This window comes from Musca vetustissima, unplaced genomic scaffold (assembly GCF_032173495.1).
Source record: "Musca vetustissima isolate MV318-11 ecotype Yass unplaced genomic scaffold, APGP_CSIRO_Mvet_v1 utg5479, whole genome shotgun sequence".
Classification (NCBI taxonomy): domain Eukaryota; kingdom Metazoa; phylum Arthropoda; class Insecta; order Diptera; family Muscidae; genus Musca; species Musca vetustissima.
The window spans coordinates 182276-200037 of NW_026880541.1; the positions used below are offsets into that span (position 1 = coordinate 182276).

Here is a 17762-nt window from a genome sequence, read left to right on the forward strand (position 1 = left end):
TAGGCGTTATCCTTGACCATAACTGGACTTTCATGGAACTAGTGTGGTAAAGGGTTACTAAATATTATCTGAATACATAAGCAGCTGTAAATATTTAAGTGTAACTCCCACATCTGAGTACATACGACTATATAATTGGTATCAATTTAAAGGTCAATCACTGCCCTTGGATGTACCAAAACCTTTTCGGGTCTATGTCCTTCAGGGGTAATTCTATACGCTATATAATACAAATTTTGTAATTTTTCACACAAAAGTCAGGGTCCATTTGACCCGCTAAATATTGACCGATCCTTATCAAAACTGGCATGCATATTCTTTGGACCGATCTCCTTCTCTATGTAAAAATTCGAGATGTTTGGGTCATAATTGCGGCCAGAAAAAACGATAAAACTGAAGTATTTGGTCCATTTCATCCCCTAGATATTATCCGATCTTTACCAAAAACAATAGGGCGAAGATTTGTCCATAACTGTGGCCTGTATCGTGTTTACAAAATATAATGGACAGACGGACGGACGGACACACATGTCTAGATCGACTCAGATAGTCGAGATATGACCATCGGTATACTTAAAGGTGGGTCTAGGACCAATATTTCGCGGCGTTACAAATTCTTGGGGCTGCACAAAGCTATAATACCCTGACAAATATAAGAAAATAATAAATTAAATCTCCTATGCCTAAAGAGGAATTCACAACAGGTCTACAAACAAAAGACTTAAGACACAAACATCTAAATTTCCTTATAACAACAATTAAGCAATCTACAAACGGAAATAATTATTAAAAAAAAAAATCACAAATAAAAATCATCGAAAAGAACATTCAATTTCATAAATTGAAATTTAAAACTTTGGAATATTGTTAAATATTTTTTGTTTCAAAAAATATGGATTTTTAAAATATTCAAATATATTCATTTCATTAATTAAAATGGAGAAATTATCGAAATTATCATTTATAATTTTTTATAAATATGTTAAATCCAAGGCCGTTGAATTTAATACAATTGTGATGACGAATTAATATCTTATCTTATTATTTTCAATTATTTTCTCCCATCCCATTCTATTGTCATAAGTAATTACGTAATTAAATTATGGTCTAACTCCAATACCGAAGCTATTTATTGCTTCTTCTATATCTCCATTAATATCTCAATTCTTCTCCCCTTTACGGTTTCTGCTTAATGTCTAGATATAACAAATATCACCCTATTCTGGAATCCATCTTCCTTTTAACGGTTTGTCTAAGCCACATTTTTGTTTTGTGTGCCACTTGCATCTACCAGTTTTTTGTTGTTGTTGTTATTAATTGGTCATAAATCGATGTCAATACAAAAACTTAAATTCCAACCAAAAAAAAAAAAACTTGCTAGACAATATCAGAATCAGGTGGCACCTGTTTGCTGGCAGCGACCATATCTAGGAGGATGGCTGTGATACTGAATGGAATTGAACGACAGGTTTTTGTTGTGTTGTATTTTGCAAATATATTTGGGAATGAATGCTAGCTATATTTAATGTTTTGGGAGTTCTCAGAATAATATTGATAATATCCAATTGGAAAATGACGTTCTTTAGTGAAAATTCAGTTCGATATTAAAAAAAAAAACATTTTATATAGGGCCTCCATAAAGGCATTGCCTTTTTCTATGTATTATGAAGATCTTAGACGCATTTTCCACTCGAAGTGGAACTTCTCTGTAATATTTCTTCTGCAATTGAAGATTTTCCTCCGAAAATGGAGGCCTCTGCCTTTTTTCCATACATCGATTTATTTTTTCTATTTTGTCCTAAATACCAGTTTGTTGTTTGGCTTACACACCACGCTGGATACTATAAAACAACTAATCCTAATAACTCCCCAGTTCTTCTTCATTTTTCCCCCAAAACATTCCAATACTATTTTTGTTTTGTTTTTGGATTTTAGCACAGTTAGTTAGGCAATACTATTGCCGGTTTTTTTTCATATACAGAAAAATAGGCGTTGGGTTATTCTGGTATATGCCTGGCTGTCATTTATATTATGCAATTTTTTTTCTTTAATAATTTTATGGTCTTAATTGCAGACATATTTAGCAAACTACGATTTTTTGATTTATACTCTTTTGTATGTTTGTGTGCTTTTACCACTTTACCCATTTACAACTAATATGGCTGAGCTGTTGTTGTTGTGATATTTTTTATGGACATCAAAATGAAATGAGGTTAAGTGGGAATTTATATGCGTGTATATATTTACATTATTTTTCGTATTTTTCTTTCATTTTCTCTCCCTCTTTTTTTGTTGAGAGTTGTGTTTTTTTTTCTCTACAATTTATTCATACCAAAAGACTGGAAAGTCTTGGTTTGCAATTGAAATTCAGAAGATTCCTCAGCTAGTTAGTTGCTTTGGCGGGTTTTTCTCGTCGATTTGTTCTTTTTTTGTGGGGGACCAGTTCTATAACACAAAAAAACCAAACTAGTTGTTTGGTTCATTTCTTTGTTAGGCCCATGATAAACGATCACAATTTCAAACATGGAAGATGTTTTTTGGCTGAGTGCATTTTAGTTACCTACTACTACTTGGTGGAAATATTCAAATTTATATCACGTTTTGTTGCACTAAACCGGCATGTGTTAACGGTTTCTTAATGCCAAACTGCAGTCAATGTGTGTCGTGTTGCTGAAAAAAGTGGCTAACATTGTTGTGTGTTTCTTTTGTTGTTGTTGTTGTTGCTGCTGTGTGCACTCTGCAAGTAGTAAATTTGTCAAGTGCCAGACAAATCAAGTGCATGAAGAAGTTATTCAAAACAACAGCAAAAAAGCGAAGTAGTCTGGGTTGTTTGGATTTTTATGAAGTACATAATACAAAAAAAAATTAAAATCAAGTTGATTGCGACTTCCATGTGCTGGGGGAGATTTTTTCTGTTCAGTTTCAAATTATCATTTTAAGTTTAATGGTCTCTAAATTAGTTTAGTTATACATCCTGTATGGCAATTAGATAAAATTTAATAGAGAATTTGATAATTATTTCCGTTGGAAAGAGAGGCCAAGAAGAATATGAACAATTAATAGGATTGCCTGTTTGTGTCTTAAGTCTTTGGTTTTTTAGGCTAAAGTTTATAGCCATGACTTCTTTTGTTAATATTGAAATAATTTTAATGGAAAATTGATTGAAATTTATGGTTCTATTAATTATTGTTCTAATCCATTTATAGGCAATTATGGTGGCTAATAAAATTTGAAATAAATTCGTGCAATAAAAAATCTTTAAACAAGTAAATAGACTCCGAGGAAGAAAAAATATTTTATAAATTAAAACTGTTAGATAGGACTTCCATAGATATACCCTTTCAAAAGAACTTTCCTCCTAAGTAGTTTCGCTAACAAAAAGCTCGTGAAACCCCAAACTATAGAACATTTTTTATGAAACTGGGCCATTTATATATAGAAGATCTAATAAAATAGACATCCGTCTATAGCAGACCTCCTTAAACCACTAGAATTTGTTTATACCCTTCACCACACTGTGGTACAGGGTATTATGTCTTTGTACATATATTTGTAACAGGCAAAAGGAAACAAGATAGACACATGGTTCCTTTTGAGAATATGCATAGAATCACTTTCTGAGTCGATTTATGCATGTCCGTCCGTCCGTCCGTCTGTCTGTCCATGTTAAATTGTAAACAAAGTACAGGTCGTATTTATGATCCGAATTGGATGACATTTGGCATAGGTCACTTGTTTGGCCCAAGGACGAACCCTATTGAAATTGGGAAAAATCCGTTCAGATTTAGATATAGCTCCCATATATATTTTCGTCCGATTTTTTGTAAATGGTGCACCAAAGTCCCTATATACCTCTCGATTTGCACGAAATTTGGCACAGCGTACTTAATTAAGCCTAGAATGATGTGTGCTAAATTTCGTAAAAATCGGTTCAGATTTATATATAGCTCCCATATGTATTTTCGTCCGATTTAAGGTAAATGGTGCACCAAAGTCCCTATATATCTTTCGATTTGCACGAAATTTGGCACAGCGTAATGAATTAGGTCTAGAATGATGTGTGTAAAATTTCATAAAAATCGGTTAAGATTTAGATATAGCTCCCATATATATTTTCGTCCGATCTTAGGTAAATGGTGCACCAAAGACCTATATATCCTTCGATTTGCACGAAATTTGGCATAGCGTACTGAATTAAGTCTAGAAATATGTGTTTTTAATTTCGTAAAAATCGGTTGAGATTTAGATATAGATCCCATATATATTTTGGTCCGATTTTAAGTATGTTTTTATATATAATAAAGAAATCAAAATGTGACGAATGCACAAAATATACTAAAGTAAGTGTAACCTAACATGTGACAAGTTTCGATGAAATCGGTTTATATTTAGATATTTTGCTTTAAATTAATTTACATAATTTTGTCCTATTGTAAGAAGCAACTCTATATCTGACCAAAATGTATAGGTTGCAGAAAGACCTGTTTAATTTCAAATTAATGGTGCTTCAAAAATGCGACGTCTGTTAGGCTTCCATCTGTTGAATATACCCAAAGTTGTGAAGGGTATCATATAGTCGGCCCCGTCCGACTTTACTACTTTCCTTACTGGTTTATTTATCTGTTATCAAGTAATAAAAGTATGACAAGTACAATTTTCCTGACCCTAATTTTTCACATCGTATAGTGTCCTAAATATTCACTGAACTCTGAAATTTGTTTTATAATCAAATCAAAAATTAAAACAAACTCACGTACCAAAAAACACTCCCAAAACTCTGCGTCCAAAATGAAAACAAAAAACTCAAAACTTTGCAAAGCTAAGAAAACAGAAGACATGTCGTGAAATTAAAACACCATCATCAGTTTTTTAACCAAACATACACGTTCATACACACAACATGTTGTACAAGTGTGTTGTGTGGCGCATGTGAAAACATTATTTTGCGTATTTTTTTTTCGTTTCGTTGCTTTTAGATCTTAAAGATTTGATAAAAATGTTACGCTTTGTATAAGGACTGCCACTAGTTTATGTCTTGCGCGCCGAATATGCGAAACGCCTAAGTCATTCCCAGTTGATTCGATGCGATGCGATGCAGACGACAACACTTGATGATGCATCGTCATTGTGGACTAGTGAACTAAAATATGTCTGAACTATGACTACTTGTGTTGTACTAAAACACAACAAAAATATATACATACAAGTTAATATATTTGTGTAAGTGAGTGTTGTGGTCTTTATACATTTTTGCATATACATTACGATTTACATGCAAGTTAAGGCCCAGAAAATTGCTACCAAAACAGTTGCTATTTTGTTTTTGGTTTTACTGTGTTTTTTTTTTCTGGGTTTGTGCTATTTTCGTACAACAACCATTGACATGCGTAATTACATTGTAGTCTTGGTTAAAGATGTTAAAGGCTTGATATATATATATATATATATATATATATGGTTTGTTGCCGAACATCCTTTGTAAAAGTACTGAAAAATGTGGCAGATCTTTTTGCTGCCTGTATAGAAGTATATTAATTAAGCTGTCACTAATGATGACAAGTTGAAAGGAAATATATGTTTTAACATCAGACTTGAGGGTGTAATTTGCTTCTTTTTTAGATTTACCGGGAATTCATGTTTGGGTTTGGCTTAAATCATAAATCTGCTTTTGCAGTTGCAATTTGCCACTTTGGTCGGTAATATATTATACCATGTCCATTACATCGAGATTTAATGAATTGATTTACTAGGAATCGCCATTGTTCGGTGGTGTTGGTGGTATGGACTGTTGGTATAGTTTTAAAACAAAAGATTTAAGAAAGAAGATGAGGGGTTTCTAGGGTTATTTTCTAGTACTATTATTAGTTAGATGGAAGGCGATATAAAATATCGCTATGTGTATTTTCTTTGGGATACAAAGATGGGGTCCTTCAGTAAAGAGCTTAGCTATAGGATAACTCCTTTGAAGACCTCTGTTATAGGGCTTTTAAAGAAGTTTCGTATATGTATTAGGGTTGTACAACTATCTTCTATAAACAAAAGCTCTTGAAATTGGAAAAACCTGAGGAATTTTATAAAACCAAATTGAAAAATCTAACAGACCTATGATGATGACAATAAAAAATTTTATTTAGCGCCCTGTGGAGACATTCTACGAAAATATGAAATTCTTTATGGAAGACCTCGTATCCACAAAAAAAACCTCTTCTGTTTAAATAAGTGCTCTACAGAGGTATAGTTTCAAGCCCCTATAACCTATCTCAATAGAGGTATGCTATGAATGAAGCCCCTGGAAACGTTTTCTAATGAAAAATGGCTCTGAAAAATTTTCTGCAGATAGAAGTATTTATGAAAATATGCTGTCTTAATAGAAGATTCACACAAAACCGTTTCTGTATGAATAAGGCCTGTCCAGAGATCTGTTATAGATAAAAGCTTCAAAAATGTTTTTCTAATTTAAAGAACACCTCTGAAGATATTTTTTTAGCAATCAGATATATACAGAGTTATGCCATGGATTGAAGCGCCTGTCGAGGCATCTGAAGAGTATAGCAAATTTCTATTTTTTTATAAAAAATACTACTAAAGGGGTCGGATATAGGAAGAAGATCTCAGAAGATAAGTAAATGCCTTTTTGCGGAAAGTATATATTGGGAAACGGTTTTTGGTAGAAATGAGACATCCTAATGGGTCTTTTATAAAATCAGGGCGCATTTAAAAGACAGGCATATAAAAGGAAAGCCCCTGAAGAGGTTTTATAAACAGTATATGGGAATTATGATATTCTATAGATGAAAACCCTCTTGAAAATACTTCGTAGTTTCAAAAATTTTCTATTACTCCAGACGCCCTGTTCCAAACACTTCTATTTCCAAATAAATGTTAGAACATGTCTGAACATGTCTGTCAATGTCCAAATAGAAAAAAAATGTTCCAACATGACTACAATGGAAAACTGCAATAGAAATTCAAATGAAAACAATATAAATGTTTTTAAAAAGGGGGAAAATAGCTCTGTGCCACACGACAACAGGCATACACCATCTCTTGGCATTGTAATCAATGCCTGTGGACTTCTAATGTTGTCGTGCATATAAAATGAATTTAAATCAAAGGAACGCTACAAGACAACCGGGAAGTTCTCTTTAACGAAAAACAAAAAGAAAATGAAAGAAAGCCAACAACATCGGCAGTCATGTTATGATTAGTGTGGAAGAAAATTATATTGGCATCTGGGGAATAAGGAAATCGTAGAATTTGTAGCGAAACTAACAACAAACAAATGCCCATAAAGAAAAGTCCGCAAAAGCATGTAAACACCAAATACAAAGCATAACAGAACAGAACATGGTGATGAAGATGATGATGCTGATGTTGGAAGAAAGTAAATTACATGAGCAATTTTACTGTTTTAAGCTAATGTAATTTATCGAATAACCAAATAAATCGTTGTATATCAAATGTTTAAGGTTTGACAAAGAAATGGCGCAATACACACTATCTATGATCTTTAAAAGTAATTTGCTGTTTGTGTCTTAAGTCTTTTGTGGTTTTTGCAAATGGAACAAATTAGCAATGAGTCTTTATATGGTATAGAACATGATGCATGTCTAACATTTTGAATACCATCCACACCGCATACCGGTGCAATCATTAAAATTTCATTTAAAGAATTGAAAAAATAAAACAGGTTGTTGTTCTTATTGCGTTTCATTTTAATCTGAGCTGAATTATCGAGAATGTCAAGATTTGTTTGTATAAGGTATTAAATTATTTAACAAATATTAATAATAATTAATTAAAAGCAAGCTGTGGGAATTTCCGCAAAGTTTATCCGGAAAAAAATTAAAAAAAAATCTCAAGCTTAGTAAAAGGGATTTTTTAAGGTCAATTCTTAAGGAGGTACAAATTAGATGTAAAAATCATAATTCCTTTTAGAAGATCTATCTGGACCTTGACTAGTTTTTATTCTTTGTATACTTTAATTTTTATTTTGCCCTAAAACTTTTAGAATTAAAAAAATCACATTTTTTCCACCATAACAATAGTGAAATACTTTCAATCTAAAAGGAGTTCAAGGATTTATTTCCCTACCAAAAGATTGAAAACATATTGAACATATTGAAAACATATTCCCTTAGCTCCTATTCCCTTGAAAGCCATTTTTTGGTCTGGATAAAATATTTTTTTAAATATATTTCTATTACTTATAACAGTTATATCCAGGTTTTCCTATTTTTTTCTTCTCCTTTGTCATTTGATTTCTTGCAGGTTTTTTTTTATTCTTTACTTTATTATGTCATTACATTTAAGTATTACATAACATTACAATACAATACCATTTAATGTTAAATCACTGTTGTTCCCCTAACATCACGAACAACAAAAATAAAATCAATGAATAACAATGAGGTAAATTTGTTTTGCCAACGGAGACAAAATAAAAGGGAGAATTTTGAAATTGATGAATAAATTTAGAAAGATGTTTCTATTGACAATATAAGATGGGTAAGGTGCGGTAAGTTTATAGGGAGATATATAAGGGATCTATTATTCTGAACTATTCCGATTTCATACCTTGGGTAATGTCTACAAATTTTAATTATGAGACTAAAAAATTTACTTCTTAAAAATCTGGCATTTCTGATCTGGTGAAAGAATTTCTGGTATTCCAGATATCAGTGATGATTAGGCACCAAATTTCGCACCCTGGACCCCAAAATTAAATTTTTTGTTAACTAAACTGGCAATGCGTCTACAATAAAATCTACTGCTTTAGGTCCTGAAACAATCTTATATTTTAAAGTTGTGGAAGAAAAAGGGTACTTCCTTTATTACATAGGTTTTCTACCACAGATTTTCTTTAGATAGAAACATCTGACGGAGTTTTATGTTTAAAAGGAGCCACAAGGCCTCTGAAGTACACATATATATGACCATTGATGAAAACGCAGTAGGGTTTATTATAGAAAAAAATCATTGATACCTTTTATATAGAACGACTCTAAAGAGTCCGGCTACAGAGAAAAGGAAGAAGTTTTATTAAAAAAAGTAATATAAGAGATAGTCCATGAACAGATTTCTTCTATACCCAGAATGGTTCTAAAAGTTTATCGAAACAAAGAAGCGCTCTGAGGGATTATTTAACAGGCAGAAGACTTTGCAATAGATCCTCCATAGAAAGAATATCACCAGTTTCAGTTTCAGGCAGCAATGGGGTTCCAATATATATAAAGTGCCCTGAAGAGGTCTTCTAAAGGAAAATGTTTTTTGAATAGATTTTCGTCTAAAAAATATAGAAAAGAAATTTATCAAAAAATAAAGTCAGAAAATGTTTTCTTACCTAGAGTGTATCTAAGAAGTTATCGAAGAAAATCTCCAAATAATTATTGATGGAGATCTTCGACAATGATAGATATATAAAGAAGAGGTTCACTAAAGGAAAATGTTTTTTTCTTCTGAGAAAAGATGAACTCAGCCAGAAAATGGGGGAAAATTTTAAATAATTCTTGATGGAGATATTCCACAATGATAGTTATTAAGGAAAAACCCTCTTTATTAAAGATAAATTTGAAAATACAAAAAACGGCCTTGTAGTGTCTTCGATCTACATAAGTCTTTTGAATGGCTTCCTACGTGAAAATGTCTGTAGAAAACTTTACTAGTAGGTGACTTCTTGATACATTAAAATTTCTTTGAAGACCATTGTTCTATCCATTGAAGATTTTTTTACCCTTTTAATGGCAAGGTTTCTTGAACAAACTGATATCTGTAGACAATATTAAGAAAATATCTGTGGAATATTTATCTCTGACTGTAGAGGACTTCTTTGGCAATTAAAAGTCAGATCCTTTAAATATATCTGTTATAATCATAGAAGACTTAATAGAAAGTCTTATATTTAACAAAGTGATCGATTTGATATAAAATCTATCATTTGAAGATCAGGACGATATGAGAAGTTATCATGAAAGATATGATGAGCGACTAATAAAGGAACCTCCGTCAGCTGACATTCTATTGATTAAAATAAAGTATCACCTTCTATAGAGGAAGGTCGCCTATCAATGAAATACATTATAAGCTATCCAGTTTTTTATCCACAGAAGACCCCTGGACTAATACTTGTTGGGAGGTATAAAGGTTGATATCATACTGATATCTATTGAATTTAAAAAATCATTTATAGAAGACCTGGTGGAGGACCTCTACCAATGAAAATGTTTTTAAAGGCACTTATTGTAAGAAGTCCTTCTATCTTTGGATAAACTCTCGAAACATCTATTGTTCGGAATAAGGACATATTTCTATGATATAAAACCACCTCATTAATAAACTTTTCAGTTATTGGATCATCACGGAAAACCCTTTTTTCTATCGAAAAACTCTCAAATCCTTTTATATCCGTAATAAGGACTGATTCCTATTATATCTTTCTGTATAAGCTACCTCTTGAATGGCATCTAAATTCCTGGAGAAACATTTGTCAGTTATTGGACCCTTCTATCCACCGATAAACTCTATATCTAAGATCTCCTCTGCGAAATGGTGTCACCTTTCAGTGTCCCATTGCTGTTCTAACAAGATTTTCGTCATTGCTACTCATTTTTTGTTTGTTCTGCTACTAAGACCAAAGAAAATCAAATCTCGTTTTTTTTTTCTTTCTCCTCTAGTCTGCCTCTGACGATCATCTTAGAATAACGTAAAAGACGATGTTGTCGGTATATATCTCTGAACATGGCATAAGAATAACAACTGATACTATCATTGTCGATGACTTTATAGCTTGAATTATTTTACTTCTATGGATTGTTGTTGTCGTTTTTTGTTGTTGTTGTTGCTGTTGGTTACCTTTTTCATTTCATATTCTAGACAGATAGTTACAAAAGATGAACATGTTCCAGGCTAGATTATGGCCCAGTAGCTACAATAGGACCGGGGTAATGTGTGTGTGTGTGTAACACAAATCTGAAAATGTTATGATTATTGTTGTTTTGTGTATGTTCGTATATGAGAGAGTGTGTGTTTTAGCCCGTTGATGGCAGTTTGGTGAGAAATGTTAGATACCTAACTGACTGGTGCTGTGGTGTGGTATGGTGTTGTTGTTGTTGACTATCATTATGTGGTCTAAGGTCTTTTTCGTTATGTTGTATTGTGTGCTTGGGAGCTATACATTTCTCAAAAACCGTTAAGAAAACTATACAGTCAACCAACAGCAGCAGCAACAACAACAATAATGTGTTATGTGCTCTGCTGCTGCCGCTGCCGTACAATGAGTGTAAAACTTTATGCTTGAAATATGTTTATGGTATAACATTTCTTCCAGTTTCATGCTAATGCCATTGTAAGACAACAACAGCAACAAAATTGTTTATATATAAATGATAATTTTGTTGTTGCTGTTGTTATCATTTTCCTAAGGTATTGTTCTCTATGGGCTTTGCTTTATACGACTGCTGATCTTAGATGGGCGGAAGTTTTTGTTTGTTTTTTGTTTCTGTTAAGATCTTTTGAATATAAAATTGCATTATATTACAAATAAAATAAAAAATAATAATAAAAATAAAATACGAAAAAATAATAAAAAAACAATTCAACTTACCTTCACAACGATGACCATCACCACGATAACCTGGAAAACAGGTACACGTATAACTGCCGAGTGTATTCGTACAGTGGGCAAATACATCACAGGGACGTGATTTGCACTCGTTTTCATCTGTTGGATTTTTGTAAAGAAAAGAAAAGCAAAGAAAAAAGAAACAAAATAATAAGATGTAAAAAGAAGAGGTAAACAAAGTATCACAAAGAAAAACACATTTGACATTCCATCAAATGTAGATAATGATGATAGTGATTGTTAATGATCATTAACGACAATGATGTTAAATGTTTCTCTTGTTATTCTTTTTCTTTGTATTTGACATTTAACTTACCTTGATCGTTACAATTGCAACCACCCCAGCCATCGTTGCAATGGCAAACACCATTCAAACACACACCATTTATGCACTGAGTGCCATCTTTATCACAGTCATCTGAATTTGTTGTTGTAGTTGATGTTTTTGGTTTGGTGAAATTATTTTGAAAAGAAAGGAAATAATAAAACATTAAAATTGAATAATGACTCTTGACATAATGTGAGAACTTGTCGTTTCGTTTAGTTTCATTTCTCCTTATTTTTTGACTTACTTGTGCATTTGAGCTCTTTGCTTAGCTCATCGGATCCCATATAACAATCCTGGGAACCGTCGCATAATTTCGATAGTTCGTATAATTGTAAATAGTCGCTGGACGCATTTACTTGGCAGCCAAAATAGCCATCTTCCAAATTTATAAAAAATACTTCGTTACGAAATCGACTATTTTTTAAATTTGTTTTAAATGGCGATAATTGTGTTTGTGTAAAATATTGTGTTTGTTGTTGTTGTGAATGTACCTGTGGAGAAGAAAGAAGAAAAAAATGAATATAAAATTAGTTATTTTTTTAAAAGAAGCAATAAAATTTAAATTAAAATAGAGTGGATAGATTTAAACTAAGATAAAACGCAAGACTTAAGACACAAACTTTCTATCTTCAAATTTCTGATACTTTTGGTATTTTCGATTTCAATTTATTATGATTTTCAACCGGCTCGCAAATGGAAGACTTGTAACTTTGTATATAAGCACTTGAAGAATTAAAGGATATGAAAATAAATTGTCATAATGATGTTGTTGTTTTTGTAACTACAATGAATCGGATATATTTTCAAGAGTTGTTGAGATTTCCATGTGAAATTTTAAAGGGGCATTCTTCAATTAGTATGGGTTCGTATTTACTAGAAAACCATTTTTTTTTTGAAACCTTAAGTCGAAAATATGGTTGTAATTCGGTGATCTCTGTTTAAGAAAAAATGTATCGAAGTGCCCTGACCCATAAAAGGAAAACCTGCCAAGGTATTACTTCCGGATGTTTTGAAATGATACTTTGAAATCTTAAAATGGGTAGCAAACCTTTTTTCAGTAATGAGACCATTATAGTAATGTTTTTTCTAGAAAGCTTATATGTTTATTATGAAAATGTTTCCTATTGAGAATCTTGCTGCTTCCAAACATTTTGCCAAAAATTGTGTATATTGGAAGGCGAAGGTCCATCCTTATTATTACAATGTTCTCTAGACTGTTTAAACATGCCTTATGATATGTTCCTTATCGGACAAAGTTTTCTTATCGAGAAAGGTATGAACATTTTCACATGTCAGGCATATCCTTAAAGGATAAGAGGAGGTAATAAAGGTGAAATGTGTTCCTTCAATTGTTTGTTGAATATAGTGTAAAATAATAACTCTTAGAATTTTTGCAATATCAATTTTTTTCTTTCCATTTTGTTGTAAAAAAGTCTATTTTGTTTAATATTAATTTATAGTAAATATTTTCTTATTAATATCTTAAAGCACCCACAATATTGCATGCTAAAATGCTGCACACCATTGAATGATGCAGAGAGCGAAAAAGCAAATTTCCACAGCTGATGGAAAATAATTAAAACGATTTAATGAAAAGAAAAAAAAAAATACGACTATGAAAAAAATTTCACATATTTATTACAAATAAGCAATTTGTTATTAAGATTTTCTGTGAAAAGAAACTAAAAGTAATGACGTATGGAAACATTCAATGAAATGAAGAAAAATTTAGGAAAATTCTTTAAAAACGATAAACCATGAAAATATGGAATATTTTCCAAGTAACTACTACGTTAACGTAAAGTTTGCGTCTTTAGTCTTTTAATATTTTGTATATAAATAATTATTTTATTAAGTTCTGTAAAAACGATAAGCCATGGATATATGGAATATTTTCCATGTAACTACCATATAAACTACTTGAAGTTTGTTTCTTAAGTCTTTCGATATTTTGTGGAAAAATAATTATTTTACATTTTGTTTTGGTAAGATTAAATTTTATAATTTTTTTTTTAAATTTTTTATAAATTTTGATGGATTAAAAATTTTAACTATTCAGTAAATAATTTTTTACGTTTCTTCCATTAAATATTTAATTGAAATTATGACCTATTGTTTATTTATTATATTTTATTGTTAAAATTTTTTATTTCTCTTTGTTTATATTTTAACTACGGCCTAGTATAATAAGCTTTTATTTTATTGCTCAGCAAATTTTCTTTCCTTCATTTCAGAAAAAATTGTAATTCCAATAAAGCCCTGACCTTGTCAATGAATTTTGTGTTTACATGGACGGTAGTTAAAAACGATCTGCGGTTATGAACACGGTTACGAACACAATCATTTTATATTTAATAATTATTTTTGGACAAAAAATACACTTAATTGTATATTAATTAAGATAAGAAGGTCTAAGATTTTTAAGATTTATTTCAGCTAAAATAAGGAAGTGTGGAGCTTTATTAAAGAGACAAGCGGAAGGCTAATATAATTCCGATTGAAGCATTAATATTTTTTTGGTTATAATGTTGATTTGAGGAAGACCGAAAATCTCTTTTGAATGAAGTTGTTAAGTTTTCATGTCGTATGCAATGGATCTTTTCTATAAGGCAATGGAAGGATGTCTATGAATATATTGTATTTACAACTAGTAAGAACCACCTTTAGTTCAATCAGTCGGGTTTTTTTACCCTCAACCATGAGGTAGGCACTTAAAGTACTTAACATCCATCAGGACTTTTAAATGGAGACTATGTTACTACTAGGAAGACTAAAATGAGAACCTATAATATCAAATTAGTTTCAATTCAATTAGAGGCCCCATATATCGGTAGTGAATAATTGGTGTACCGATTAATGGTGCTTTAGCCTAACACTTTTTAAACTTCCAAAAAAAAATTAAGCATATTTTTAATCATTTCAAATTTCATATAATTTCTTTAAAAACAATGGCAATTGTGATTTTTTTTTTGAAAAAGTCCCATGACATTGTCAGTCTATACCCTTTGTCCGCCCATCCGTCCCACCATTCATGCATTCAGACGTCTGCCATCAGCATTATCAAACAATCGACCGCTAACTTTAGAAACGTTATAACGTTCATTTATCATAGCTATTGTTTTTGTTGCTGTTTGGTGTTGTATTTTTTCAAGACCAACTGCAATTAGATTTTAACTGCAACTTGCATTCGCTGTTGTTGTTGTTGCTGCTGCGTTTTATCATGGGCTCTACCGTAAAAGGTTCCCCATCAAGCGACAATGCGATTTACCATGAAGTTTGCCAGCCAGGTGACTATGATTATTATTTTTATTGTGATTTACCATGATCACCATTACATGGTGATCATCTTCATCTTCTACCGGAATATAATGACAATAAATATTTTTTTTGATGTGGTTTTTATTATTGTTTGCTATTATTTGTTGTTGTTGTTTTTACTGCACTAGAGTGCATCCGTTATAACTGTCATTTTTGTTATGTTGTTGTTTTTTTATTTATTCTTTACGAACAACAAAAAACCAAAGCTACAGTAAGGTGATAGCTGGAATAATTATGCAAGTGTAACAGCTAAGAGGTAAACAAGTGTTAGGTGTGTGTGTAAAGAATGAAAATAAAGAAGTAGAAGAAAACGCACATAGCTGTTCTACAAGAGTGCCTTGCATTAAACCCAGATATCTCATAATTCGTGTTGTAACATATATGCTGGGCGGCATGTATTATGTATGAAGTTGTAACAGGTTGAGGGTTTGGATAGATGCCAGAAGTCTATGGGGGTCCCAGATCAGGGCCTCAATTTTTTGTTTTGTTAAAAATTGAGTATTATTTCTGTTTTCTCTTCTTCCCCACCAACAGCCTCCACAATAATCACGATAGTGTCCTAAGTCTTTTGATTAGTTTCAACAACTTAAAAAAAAAAAAATTGTTACATGCCCACAAGATACAAAATTGTTGTTTTTTGCCAATAATGAAGAGAAATTGTTTCCAAAAAATTTTTTTTTTAAAAATTGAAGTTCCCCAACTTTTGCTACAAATATCATGTTTGTGGCTTAAGTCTTTCATATGTATTTTTCCCACTTCTTTCATACACCTCATTAAAATTCCGCAAGCTTATAGGCAATTAAATTCTGTAAACAAAATCATACATAGCTCCGAACCGACCAAAAAAAATTACTTATTTTAGGTACGTTGCGTTATAAATTTAATTACCACTTGCCATGCACAGATGTATGGATGAATGGCAAGCTGGCTGACTGACAGTCTGCCTTCTAGCCTACGCTAGGTGGACGAATATGGTTGAATGTCAAGGAACAGAATATTTCAGCACATCATTAAAACGACACTGATAAAAATCAATTTTGATTGCCAACACCAACAACGGCGAACTTGCTCCCTTACACAATTCGCAGAATAGCAGAGCAGGGGAGAGAGGGACCGGTAACATGATAATGATGACGTTCAGCGTTGTGAAAAACTTTAATTTTAATGATGATCGTTGAAAATTAATGATGTAGAAAAATAAACTAACGGGATGTTATTTTGCAATATTTTAATTTCTTTACATTTTTTTCCAAACCATTAACATGGTGATGATCAACATCATCGCCACAGAAGTTGATGAATAATAAAATAACGGCCACTATGTTAACTAACTGATCAGTTTGCATTAATTATTACCTTTCGTAAAAAGAAAAAAATCTTCAAAACTAACGTTAAGGAAAACAATATGCAAATAATGGCTTAGGAAAAAGTTTAGGAAAGAGAGGGAGAGTTCCAAGGGAAAAGATAACCAATAATTGTCTATGAAAACATTTCGAATCATTAGTCAAAGAAAGGCAAGAAAACTAAACAAAAAAACAGAAAGCAATAACAAAGCAAGCTAAGAACCAATCAAGGCTATATTGTGTGGTGTGTGTGTCAGTATTGGTAGCTAAGGTCGTTGTTGATAGTTTGCCGGCATCAATATAAATATAGAATAAGAGGAATGGTATAGCAAACCATAAAAGAAAGTTGAAAGACCTTTCGTTATATCGGTTTTTTTTGCTTAGTTTATGCGGTCATTGGTCTTTTGACAAATATTGGCGCTATATTGTTTATTATACCCTATATTGTTATATGATTGTGGGGTATTAGAATGTGATTTTTGTTGGCTGTAATATTAATCAAATTGGCAAAATAGAAGATACAATTAAGTCAATGTTATTGACAGAATTTTATTAGACCATAAATCCGAATTAAGACCTAGTTGACTTTGAATAATGCTCTCTCATTCTCTTACTCTTATTACGCTTGTTTCTTAAGTCTTTTGTATTTGACCTCATATCTATGTTTTATTGCCATAATATGAATCTGATTTTGTTAGGATTAGCGGAGCTATAAGCGTAGACGTTTTAAATAATTAAAAAAAAAAAAAAATAAAAATAAAAAAATAAAAAAAATAAGCAAAACATTTACTTCTTTTTAAATATGTTTAAAGCAATAGCAGGACTATAAGAGTGGATTTGGGAAAAATATGTTTTAAGCCATAGCAGAGATCTTAGAGTGGATTTATAAAATATATTTGTAAACAGTGAGCGGAGCAGTATAGTCGGACGGATCGGACCATATGATACCCTACACAACTACCACGAAAAGCAAACTTTCGGCGGTTCTATATTCTGAGCCTGGGCAATATTTCGTGATATATGCACCCTTTTTACCGATTATAGATCAACAACTCCACTTTCTAAGTCTTGCATATTTTCCAAAATGTTTTTTTTTTTTAAATAAAATAAAAAATTGGTCACTTTAGGTTTTGGTTGATTTGACCCTCGGAAA

General features: G+C 31.7%; 1 protein-coding gene across 1 annotated transcript in view; it reads right to left on the reverse strand.

Moving 5' to 3' along the window:
* The window catches only part of LOC133326219 (uncharacterized), a 181185-nt gene that overhangs the window by 105818 nt on the left and 57605 nt on the right, over nucleotides 1-17762 (reverse strand). The window contains 3 exon segments of the mRNA XM_061534900.1: nucleotides 11603-11719; nucleotides 11937-12038; nucleotides 12193-12439. Coding sequence (XP_061390884.1) covers nucleotides 11603-11719; nucleotides 11937-12038; nucleotides 12193-12439 — 466 coding nt within the window.